Source organism: Myiozetetes cayanensis, unplaced genomic scaffold (assembly GCF_022539395.1).
Source record: "Myiozetetes cayanensis isolate MyiCay16 unplaced genomic scaffold, myiCay2020 scf2-11, whole genome shotgun sequence".
Taxonomy (NCBI): Eukaryota; Metazoa; Chordata; class Aves; order Passeriformes; family Tyrannidae; genus Myiozetetes; species Myiozetetes cayanensis.
The window spans coordinates 26,023,838-26,036,964 of record NW_026087411.1 but is presented as its reverse complement, the minus strand read 5'-3'; the positions used below and the strand labels follow the sequence as shown (position 1 = coordinate 26,036,964).

Sequence of the window (13,127 nt, the reverse complement as noted above, 5' to 3'; positions counted from 1 at the left end):
ACATTTTTCAAAAAAAATGGATGTTTCTCAAATTCTAATTCAGAACGATACAGTATAAAAAAAATACATAATTTCAAAGTGTAAGACAGCATAAACACATGTGGCACAAACCACACTGGTAAGGATCAGTGATTTGTGAAAAAATATGAAGGAAAAGAAGACATTTTTTTTGCTATGTGGAAAACAGTCTATCCATGAATAAGAGGAGGATAATCAAGGGAACCAGAAGAAAAAAAGCCCAAGAATGTGAAGTGAACCAGGCAGGTCTAGAAGGGCTGAATGGAGGAAAAATTAAAAACAGTAGAGAAGATGCAATTCACAGGTGCTTAAATTCTGAGGGCAGGAGGGACCATAATAAATATTCAAGATTTCAAATTTCTGTATCGAGGCCATATATCTCAGGAAATTAATACACGTGTTTCAGAAAGATACCCATGAATCAAACACATTCACTGCTTAAGAAACTATCAGTTCCCATGGAAAGATGTTCTAATGTATTATCATTCTGTCAAATCTAATTGTTTTTTCTAGACTGAATTTGCCTAGCTTCAATTTCTACATCTCGTTAGGTACTTGTGAGCTAGATTAAAGACTGATCTTCTGTTAAAGGGTTTTTTCTCCATATGAAACTTTCAGATCAAAATCAGTCCATTTCTTAACAATCATTTCTTTGACAAGTAAAGTAAAAAAAGTTCTTTAACTCTCTCACTTCCAGACTCCGATTCACTCCTCTGCCCCCTTCCTGAACCCCATCCATTTTCAGTATCCTTGGTTAATGTTTGAGTAACTATTAACTGAACATGACTGAAATAAATAAGAATAACACTGTAAGCATCACGTTGTCAAGATTTAAAGTTTGTCATGGCCAAGATTAGCAGAGAGTGCCAGTGAAGGAGAGAGCCTACTGAAAGTGTGGAAGATGTACTTGATGACTGCACATTAAAGTAGAGCCAAGGAATGGCAATTATGTTATTCCAAACACACAGGAATTTCTTTACAACGCTTGCTAACTTTTCAGGTTTTTTCTCTTTACGTATTCTTATCTGGCCCCATAAAAAGGCAGACAAAGTTACAATGCAATTTAATATATCCTTTTTTAAGTGACCACAACTGGGTGAAATACACAAATAGGAGAGGTCTTGGAAGTTTGTGAAAGTCAGTTGGTATAGCTAAGCAGTAAAATAGGTTATTAGAAACAAGATGTCATTCCTCCAAAAGCTGAAGTTGCACCCAACTGAAGAAAGAATCACAAACTTGGAAAATTAAATATAATCATTACGCAGGTAAAAAAGGAGTGTACTCTTCCTTTTGTTTTTCTTTCACTAAATCTTCCTGCCAGCTCATAATTGAGATAAAGAATGAGCACTTACAGAGGGTAAAAACATTTCAGAGAGTTTAAATTAATTCTTTGCATTAATGCAAAAAATTTACTTCACTGTAGAAGAAACTGAAGGTATTTCACCACAGAAGCTTTTTTTGATATGTCTTCGGTAAAAGAAGTCCTGCTTTATAAACCTTGAGCTCTTCCAAGACGTCAACCAGTATTCAGATAAGGGTGATCTGGGATAACACAGCCTGCTTCTGATTCCAAAAAGCTATTGGCAAAGACCCTCACTAACAACATTTTAGGAAAATAGACTGTCACTGGACAAGAGTCCTGACATGGCTAAATAATAGAACAAAAGACAGGGAACAGGGTAGTAGCAAATGGTCAATTCTCACAGTGGAGGGAGATAATCAGCAGAGTTCCCCTGGGACCTGTTCTATTCAACATGTTTACAAGAGATGAGCACTGAGGTGGCAAAGTTTGCCGACGTTAAGAAGCCATTCAAGACAGTGAGGAAAAGAGCAGACTGTGAAGGATTGCAGAAGGGTGAAACTGAGTAACTGGGCAATAAAATGACAGATGAAATTCAGTGTGGATAAATGCAAAGTGCACAATGGAAAAAATAATTCTCACTTGATATAGAAAATGAAGGTCTCCAAACTGACCATCACTGCAAAGCTCTTGATGTTGTGACAGACAGTGTCATGAAACTATTAGCTCTGTGCTCAACTGCAGTGAAAAAAGCAAATCACTGTTAGGCAGTTTTAGAATGGGAACAAAAAGCATAATTATTCCACTACATATATCTATTTATGCACAATTTGAATGCAATACTGATCACAGTCATCTGAAAATGAGTAGATTGAAACTGAAAAAGATATAGAGCAGGGTAAGTATGATCAGAGATACAGAATGGTTTCCACCTGAGCTGAGTGATAAAGAGCTACAGCTTCACAATGGACATGAGCAAACAGCCTGATCATGGTATCTTCCCACACATACATGAAATGATCAAATTAAGTGAGCAGAAACCAGGAAACTTTTCTTTCTAATCAAAGAGTAGGAAATGTTCCTTTTGGCAGTTTCCTCCTTACCAAAAGATGCTGTCATGGAAGAGTGTTACATGAGGAGACTGGAAAAGTTGGAAGTAAGGGATTCCTTTAGGGCTGCTAAGGTGACAAACACAACAAATTCAATAAATATGTTTTCAAAAAGTTTGAATTTAGCAACACACACGTCATTCTGATGTACGAAAACAAAGAAAGAGACTTTATTAAGGCTGTCCCATGTTGATGGAATCTGCTACATGACCCGATGAAATCTGGAAGGTTAGAAAGTTGGTATATTTGAAGAACATTGCAGTAGGTAAAGTATTGTTGGAAGACACAGAGAAAGAGGCCATTAATGTAAGAGAAGAATCAGGACAAATTTAGTGCTCTGTCACTGAAATCTCATCCACTATTATACTGGATGCCATTTAGTATTTCAAAAGACTTTTTGTCTCTATAGGTTTAGTTCTGGAAGCATGTAAATTCATTACATTTGTAAGGAACACTAAAATCTTGGAGATTATAAGCTATCTGTTAATCTTTAAGGAAAAAGAATTGTCCCTTTTGCTGACACGGTCATTCATTCTTGATATGGGTTATAAAGTTGACTATAGAACGAATAAAGAGCATGTTACACATTATTACAAGTCAAATCACAGGATGCATTGCCACGAGCATTTCTGTTACTGACTTGATGTTACACGCACTTGCTTACATTCTTATGTAAAAATAAAATAGAATTGTATTTCCACTGTTTACTACGTTATCTATTATTACATTATAACACATAATATGACAAACAGCCAAAACTAAGTTTGGCTTATGTTACTGTATTTTTAAACAATAATCAAGAGTAGGCAGAGAGCTAGATAAGAGCTCATTTACTGCATTTTGTATAAATCTAAATAAACAAATGTACGGCAGGTTGTCCTAATCTAACTTCTCTTGGCTGATACTGGACTGTTCCTTTTTGCACCATACATGTTTTGGAATATTTTCCAAGCATAGACTAACATGTCTGGAACACTCACAAACTGATTCTCATACTGATAATTTCTGCTCCATGTGCAAGGAAAAGAGTAGAAAATCCTGACATAAGACGACACAATGAGAAGGCTCTATTCTGAATTACGCTTATATGGAAAAAATCTTTTAACTTTGCACTGGACACTGCAAAGTTGCAAGACTGGACACTGTTCAAATGACACATTATAGCAAAGAACATGCCTTCTCCAGATTAAACTGATGTTGCAGTGAGTCACTTACATACATCACTATCTTCATTTCCCTGCAAGATCTGGTCAATGCAAATGAAGTCACTGAATGCCACTTTGCATGCCAGTGTTGAATTCTTCCCTCCAAAACACTACATTTTCTTAATTTTTTGTTTGTTTGTTTGTTTTCTCTTTTTCTTTTCTCCCTGTAACCATTATGTAACTAAGATTTCCAGTTGTAGGAAAAGTGAATCAAGGTTTCAGTAATATTTCAGATTTTACATCAGGTTTATAGTTTGTTCAAGGCATTGAGAAGGGATCATCTAACTTTGTTACTGTCTTCATCACACATCATTACTAAATCTGATCAATCCATTAGAGTCATTCGAATACTCATTTTATAAAACTTTATACTGTTACAACAAAACTAAAAAAGCCCAAAGAATGTGGAATTAAAAATCAAATCAAGCATTTATTATAATGAGCCTTGTTTTCATATAGTACTTCATGTTATTTTGTAATTTAATTATTTTCTTTATGCAAATAAGGCCCCAAATGCTACTGCTCTCAAGAAGGTAAACACTTGACATTTTTACTCCTTAAAATGCAACATTTTATGATGCCTAGATATGTTTATTAATTAGTGATTATTAACACCCAGTAAACAACATCATGTCTTGTAAAAACACAATCTTTCTTCACAGCGTGAGGCTGAAATCTATTATTCACTGATTCCATATGCTGAAATACACTCAAATGATCACAAATGACCTTAAGCATTAGATAAATGTAAATGAGGACAGGGTAGAAAATGTGCTTTTGATTGATATCTAAAAGACCAGGTTTGAAGTCTTGACAAGGGATGAAATCTGAAATCTCACACAAAAGTGGAAGTCCACAAAATCTAAGCTTCTGGATGGACATACCACACAGTATCTCCCCAGCAGAGTCGTCTGAGGAGTTCTGCTCACAAAAGGTGTTCAGCACATGGAACCTGAAAGACCTGGGGCCCATGTGGCCTTTGTCTACTTGGCAGGCTCTTATTAGGATGCAGAGATGTATCTCTAAGTTATACGTACATATACCCTAATGAAGGCAGAATTTTTCTAGCCCTAAGTGCTCACTTAAAAGAACTTCTCTACACAGATTGCCTACACAAGCATAGTGTTAAATGACATGAATGATAGCCATTAAAACCATATGGGTTTAACCCTGTATGTTAGTAAGCTTATGCTGCATTAACAGTTTGCTTTTGTTAGCCCTATTTCAGTTTTACTTCTGTCACTTTTAGAAAGGCTGAAAGCCCTTCTGGAACGTGATCCATCAAAAAAAATATTTAGACACACAAATAAGAGTGTACTATTTACTCTTAGGCAGATATCTTCTAATTCTTAACTCTATGCCATGAATATGAAGTCCTTTACAATTTATTTTTAAAATACTGCAAGAGATGAACACACTTCAATTTTTCAGCTACTTCCAGTCCCAACTGTACCTGGAGATACCTCAGTGAAGCAGATAGTTAAACAGTTCAGCGCCACCACCTACTACAGGATGGGTAGGAAAGGCTTTGGAAACAATCTTAAACCAAAGTCTTTACACCTCTACAATGCTCACCCTCCAGAGTGAGCTATCAGGGCTAACTCAGAGACAAAAGGACAGGTGCACTATGAAAAAAATGCTGGGTGCAGCCTGCACCTTAAGTCACAGTCAATAACAGCACGGCCCCAGCCCACTGTGCCTGGTTCCCATGCTCTCCATCTGTCCTTGCAGTGACAACACAAGATGGATGGCACAGACAGGATGACCAAAAAACCTCCCACGGATGCTCCAACAACATCTACCTTAGGGCAAATGGGATTTGGTGCAACACTGAATTCTCAGAGCTATTTAAAACGAAACATGCCAGTGATTTAGGTAAATTCACTCCAAGCCTGACATTCAGTACAATGGGTAGTGGTGACTCTGATGAAGCCAGATTTCACCCATGCACTGAACCATGGGTTGAAGAGACATAGTCTATGTTAAAAGAAGATAAAAAGAAAAGATAGGTTATGTCACCAAGATTAATCATGCTGTATTTTGTATGTTAAAAAGCAATTAAATTTTTTTCCATACTTCTAAATGTCTGTCTTGCATCACTTACCTACTTATACCTATATATACATCTGTGTAAGCATCAGTAACATAGGCCGCACTTTCACAGTGAACTTTTGCATACATTTCACATTTACTTTAAATACAGAACTACATGCAAGAATCAGTAAAATAGTTTAACAGAATCTTCAGAAAAAAGTTCGGTAGAATCTTACCGGCTTGACACTTTCTGAGCCTTAAATACTCCAGCATTTTGGTTTCTTGTGATGATCTCATTTACATCTGCAGTATAATTGTTAAGAATTATCTACAAAACTAGAGCAATAATAAAAGTAATAAATCGCAATCTTTTCCATTGCTAATACCTGCATAATGTCTCTCATCTGTTTGGTCTTCTTTAATCTGTGCTAAGAGTCGGTCTTTTTTCAGAAACATAAATTTTATATTATTTCTCCAGCACATCAGCCATATATCTATGCAGCAATTTGCTCTCCATTGCCTACCTCTATTTACTGTTTCATTTAAGGAATTTGTAGCCCTGTAGCTATAGAGGGAACTGAAAAAAGACTTTCCATACCTTACATATATTTAAAGGCAACTATTACAAATATAAGAATTAAAACCATGGTTAACTTAATTTTTTTAGCACGGTTACTAAATGTCTGGTTTAGTTTGTGCTGCTTTTGACTGTATCACTATATCCCAGTGCTGAGATTTTGGAGGCTTATGGGTTTTGAGTACCTGCCCTGCCACAAGACACAGACCTTTTTTCCTGGCTCTGTCTGGGTGACTCCAACACACAACAGGATCACTCTAACCTATAGGCAAAGGAGTTTCTAGTCCATTTGCTTTCTTGAGAATGTTTTGGAACCACCACAAAAGAGTACAAAGCAATAAATGCCTTTTCTTCCCCTTAGGTACCACAACACTGCCTCAGCTTCATGTCTCAGCTTCTTGTAGCTTACAAGATCAGGTCACAAATTTGGGGAGCCATTCAGGCAGGTGAAAGCAAAGGCTATCAAGGAATAATTTCAGGGAAGCTGAGCCCAATCATCTGTTGCTAGAAAGATGACCTTCACAATCAATCATTTGTGGTTAGTGAGAAGTCATTGGAAGGAAAAGGTATAGTAAGTAAGTGAAAACTATGAGAATACTAATTGCCACTCCAGGTGAACCCATATGTATTTGAATGATTCAGTCTCAAACATAAAAAATTATCTTAGACACTTTTGGTAAAGTCGTCAATGATCCCTCTTTTTTATTTAAGGTACAGGAAATCTGATGCTAATTAGTAAGGTGTTTCTAGGTCCACAAAACATGTCAAATTTTTTGAAAGTGCTCTTATAAGAAAACTGAACACTAGTGTCAGGCTGATTTGAAATATTATTGATATATCTTCTTATTTGCTTTGCTGAAATCACTTAACTGGCCTTCCTAACAGAGCTGGTTATTTAAGAAAAGTTATTTTAGGAAAGCCTCTATCCAAATAATGCGAAAGACAACTGCTATTTTCTGAAGTAAAAAAACTAGAAATCAAATGACGAAAAACTGGTTTAAACAAATCTCTGTAGTTTGAATGTGCCTTTTAAATCTTTTCCACAATATGCAATGAGAGTAGTAAATGAATGGTCCATACCTGTGAAGCAACAGGAAGGAATAAGTAACTCCATGAGCAAAGCATGCTGGTTTTAAGTAGATGCAGAAATAACATTGTTGATAAATTAATACACTGCACTTAAATTATATAACTGAGCAAAACTCTTAATAATGGTTTATAAACATGTTAACACTAGCTTTTTTAAATAATTTATGAGCCCATGTCTTCAGGCATTCAGGCTGAACATGACCCTTCTAACCTAAATTTCCCACGACTGTTGAAAGACCCATACACTGTATTTTAATGGCCATTATAGTGCACTGCAACAATGTTTTGTATTATTGATGCTTTCAGACAGTAGTTCAAGTCACCAGTGCATGGTGTGAAACAGAGCTAAGGCAGAAGATACACAGCCTCTCTGAAATAGGAGAGAATTTTTAGTAAAATGAACCTCATCCTTGGATCTGGACATGCCAAACTGAATAAAGATGCTACCAGTGTTCTGAGGAAACAGAATTTGATGTTGATGATTGACTTATGTCACAGATATTACCCCAGTTGGGAAATTTGTATCTGAATGCATATCACCCAAAATTACAAATGGGCATGAATCTGATAACTTTGCTCTATGTATGTCTTTATTATTCACTTGATATGTCTATATTTTTATTTTTAATACTTTCCTTATTTAAATGATCCTGAAAGAACTTAGATAACACACACTAAACCAGCAATAAAGTTTGGAACAAGGCTGCAAAAGGAGTAACATCTGTCTTTATTTTATTGATTTTGCTATATAAATGATCTATTTGACCAATTAAAACATGCTCATGATAAGGAAAACCAGTGAGTTAGAGTGAAGTCTTTTAAAGGGATTAGCAACTCCAATCATAATATCTTTTTCAAAACCTCCATAAACATAATACATAAGATCATGGATCAATATAAAATATAGCAATATATTTCACAGTGAGGGGGTTAAAATGACCACAATTATTTGAAATTCACTAATTTGTAAATTGTTTTAACTTCTAACATTTCAATAACATACCCTAATACAGATATTGAAAACATACATAGTGAATACTTCACGTGGCAGTATGAAATGGAGATTAATAGGAAGCATGTCAAATATGAAAAGAAAAATCAAATCCTAAAAAGCTCGAGATTTTGCAGAGCAAAGCTGTTAGTTATGCTCACTGAATAGCAGTAGCAACAACAAAAACAACAATAATTATGATGATGTTGATAATACAAAGGCAGATTCTCAGATGCAATGCACTATTGCCAGGTCGATTTTCAATTACATTTCACTGATGTATTCATTTGTTTCTTAATGTGCTCATCTTGCCCATTAAGAATAATTAGCAGGCTTGCTTGGTGATTTCCTGGCTTCTGACAGGGATTTTTTTTCTTTTTTGTTGACAACCACTTTTACTTTTTGGAAAGTAATTTTTGGATATTATAGTATGACTGGCATGTAATTTAAGCTTCCTAAGAAATTTAAAGGGAAGATGTAAACAGTAATTTTAAACCAAGATTATTTTAATCTATAATACCTATGTGAAAAGCATAATACTAGGCTTTAACTATTCTTGAAGAGCAGAATCTAGGAAAGAAAACAGTATTTTACCCCACATTACCTTAATTGGGTATGCTAAACAATTAAAAAATACCATCAGCAATAATAAAAATAATAAATAAATAAATAAATTAAAAAAATAACAATAATAAAAATTAGCAGAAATAGGTCATTTGCAGTCAGTGGTACTTGGGCCCAAATGCTATTTCCAATTACACCTAAAATTCTTACTGATTTCAGTGAGTCTGGTGTGGCTAGTCACTACAGAAAAGAGTGCAAAAGAAAATTACCATAAGACAGATCATAAAATTATTACTGAAATCCATAAACCACATAAAATGCAACATAAATTTGACTAGGTGCTTTTTTAAGAATACATTCCACCTACATGGTGAAGTTCTTAGCCTGCTGCACTTTGGCACCCTGCTAATATTAAGCCCATTGTAAAATCCAACACAATAAAAGCACTTTGAATGCTGAGCCTTCTGAGCACCAAATGTTAAAAAAGAAAAATAAATTCCCGTTAGAGCCGTTCACCAATGGCTTCCCTGTTAGGGATTCACTGAGTGAATACAGATGAAAACTTCTTGTAGGACTTTTGGAAACAGAAGACATTTCTAAAACACATTGTGAAAAACGAAGGTGTGATAATTAGATGACATTAACAGTATCTTTTTCACGAATCAAAGCACTTTTATTTAATTCCAAAGACTGAGTGAATACTTTTGGCACTTGCCAATTTGCCTTACTATAAAAGACTTCTACATTTCAAAAAAGTTCAGGTATGTTTATGGAATCTGCTATGCAAGATATTTGCTGACTTGATGATTACTGAGCCCACCTGAAGCTTTCTATGAGTAAAATGACCTTTTGTTAAATACCTATGCTTCTATGCAACATTAGTTTGTTTTGTTAGGCTAGTTTTGAAACACTTCTTTTCTGTCACATTTTTTATCTTCATAATGACATGGAAGAAAGATTGGAAAGGGTGGTGCTGATTAAAATACACAGAATAATGAATACTTCCTCCTTAAGACATAAGTCTAACAAGCTAGAATTTAACAAAATAAGAATCCCTGAAACACAGCTGAGAACTTGCCTTTTCAAGAAAAAGGAGACTTTTAGCAGGCTTAATTTAAGTTTTAACAGATATGATCTGGGATTGGCTGTTTATGACATGAAATTGTTCAAGTGTTGTATGCAATTATAGTTAACTCAGTTACCTCTGAGAAAAGTGTTTTTAAAAGGTGGTAGCTAATATTATTGCACTGCAAATGTCTCCTGTTTTAACAGGCACCAGCAGCTGCAATTTTTTTAAGCCACACATTAGTTTAACTTTTTTTTTTTTATTAAGTACTCATTATGTTAGCTCTCAAATACATACAAAACTCAAATCTAAATTCTGATGCTGCAACGGCCAAAACCTGAAAAATTAGCCTGCCTTAAAAATGTAAATGGAAAGATTATCAAGGAACAAAAGCAAATAGATATCTTCCTTTTTTCCCTCTCAATTTCTAAGGGCTATTAGTATTCACTGTATATATCTATTCTTGTTCTGTGCTGATATTTAATGTGGTCACAAATTATGCTCACTCATTCTATCTCTTAGCCCAAGTCCAGTTCAATTTTCTGAACTGTATGTTCCTATTAGAAGGGCATGATAGCAATTTAATCTATTATAAAAAAAACAATAAAATACTTTCTACAAGGGACAGAGGAGTTTTGCAATCTTACATCAAGAGAAATAATGATAAATTGATAACTGATTAAGCAAACTAAATGGGTAATTTGTAGGCAGTTTTAACTTAGCAGCCACAATGAAACATTTCAATATACACTGGGAAAGCTATGGCAATATACTGATGTTGGGTATGTTTTAAGAGGCTAGTATTTGAAAGCAGGAAAAAAAATCCAGCTCCTCTGCAAAACGGATACATGAAGGGGAGCCAATGGTTTGATTCACTACTATACCTCCTGTAACGTGCAGCGTACACATACGAGTCTTTCAGCACTCAACCACAAGACATATATTTACTACTGTACTTGCTCTATACCAACACCTGCATTTTTAATTAAAGGAGAAAATGTGGCATTTATTATGGGGGAAGCTGTAGCTCTGCTCAAGATATTCTACATCTATTTTTTAATTACTTATGTGGGGACTTTTCTTAATATACCCCATGCTGCCTGTCTTTATATCGATTGTTACTCAGCCAGTAAAAAGGAACGAGCACAACAAACCAGTTTTCTATCTGAATAAGGATACTTTTGATGGCCTTTTCATTTCCATCAGTTAACAGAACTTCTTTGACATCTGCAGAAATAGCAACCTGAAAAAAAGAGCACAGCAAACAATGAGCAAATATGCTTGTCTGTGTGGAAGTGAAGACAGGAGTGACAAGCCTTCAGTATCATGCTTCCTCACCTATTTCTCTGTAACAATCTTCAATCTTTTTTCATTTTATGTCTGCATTATTTTAATCATTCAATCAAATCAGTCAATACTTTTATCATTCCATTTGCGGGAGCCTCTATCTTGCTATCATTCTGTTCCGTAATTGCATTGTGACAGCCGATGATGGTATTCTGAGAGGCTTTCATTTGCGGGCTTCTGTTTATCTAGTAGAGCCATCATACAAGGCTGTCACTCTGCCTTTCAGCTTGCTTCTGTCTGACTGCCTGATGCCCTTCATATAACTTTGCATTGCAGGCAGATGGCTTTGTAAGGGTAATTTTTTTGTGAGCTTTGACATGCTCGCACATTGGGCTGTAACCTCGACACATTGTATAAGAGCGACAGGTTTGTCAAATGCCAATCAGTGTAACAATATGCTTTTATTTGTAGAGACATAAAAACTTGTCTAATGCACTGCACTGCTACATAATATCTCCTGAATACATGACTCAGAACCCAGAGAATGGTGAACGACTCTCCTGAATGGCCAATCTAATTCAAAAGAATCTAATTACCGAGAGCTCTGGATCATGTTTGTTGGTGTAATAATGCAGGCAAAACATTAGCAGCTATATCATGGTGCTCCAACTGTGATTCGCCAGGCTATTCCTGTATCTTAGCAAATGGGACTATAATCTGAAAAAAAAAAAAAAGCTTCGGCTATGGCAATGAAAGACAGACCGTACGTGGCCTGGAATGTCACAACAAAAGATATTGACTACACCGAGGTAAAATGTTTCTGCTCATCGAGGCAACCATAAAATCAATATGATACGAAAGCAAGTCAATCTAGAAGGTCTCTCAAGACTCTGCAGCTTGACCGCAGCTGAGGCTGTTGACAGTTCTCTGACCCAGCAGTTGGAGGCACTGGAACATTTTTCCTTTTGTTTCTTCCTCTGAATGGGATTGGAATTGAGAAAAGACCTACCATGAGCCCAGCCAAGCATGTCATGCCACCCCCCAGCTCACACACAGCAAGGTCCCTGAAAGAGAGAAAGGAAATGGTAGAACCCATACAAATTAGATGAAAATGGTCAGAGAGACATATATGTTACAAGAACAAATTGCCATCTGCAGTAAGAACTGAGCTACCAGGAAGTTGTAGAGACATGACTAGGCTACCTCATGTCGTTTTGCGTTTTAAAAATAATTATGAAATAGAAAAGTCACAAAGCAGGCAAATCAGTGGGGGTTCCCTCATTAGTGTTCAGTGCAACATTACCACCGCTGAGCTGAAAAATCTGAGAAGGTTCCCTTTTTTCCCTTGTCAATGGCTCTGTCTTTTAGAACTAAACTAGCTAGAGTAGCGAAAGATAATTGTTAGGAAAGGATAACAATGTTAATCCACATTCATTCTTGCAAAAACAGCCAGAGAAGTAAATGGGGAAATTAATATTATTTATATATCTCTCCATATAGTTATGCCTAAAAGCCTTTTTATATTAAAAAGAGAGAAGTTTTAAAGAAAGCTGTATGCCACAAAACAATTACACATGAAGAAATCCGATCCTTCAATTAGCACTTAAAACTGCAAGTGACCTACAAACAATACTGTTATGAACAACGATGGGAACAGCAAACGGTTAAGCCACAGAAAACCAAACGAAGTTAGTGTCAAGAGCCTAAACTGAGCCCGATCAAAGGGCTGAATACATGGTCTAAAAGGCTGCTTTTAACTTAGAACATACTGTGCTGTTATTAAGACGTGCATGTGAAATATAATTTGGCGCAGAGAGTGTGCCGGATGGGAGCTTGCAGGGGGAGCCATAAAGAATGTCCTCCAGAGCCACGGCCTGCCCCAAGAGG

At 35.9% G+C, this 13,127-nt stretch overlaps 1 protein-coding gene across 1 annotated transcript in view; it reads right to left on the bottom strand.

Moving 5' to 3' along the window:
* Positions 1–13,127, bottom strand: part of CAMKMT (calmodulin-lysine N-methyltransferase) — a 210,934-nt gene that overhangs the window by 27,857 nt on the left and 169,950 nt on the right. Inside the window, exons 5-7 of the mRNA XM_050314356.1 lie at positions 12,250–12,304; positions 11,133–11,196; positions 5,903–5,969 (exon numbers count right to left, since the gene is read on the bottom strand). Of these exons, the coding sequence (XP_050170313.1) occupies positions 5,903–5,969; positions 11,133–11,196; positions 12,250–12,304 (186 nt within the window). The remainder of the gene's footprint in view (positions 1–5,902; positions 5,970–11,132; positions 11,197–12,249; positions 12,305–13,127) is intronic.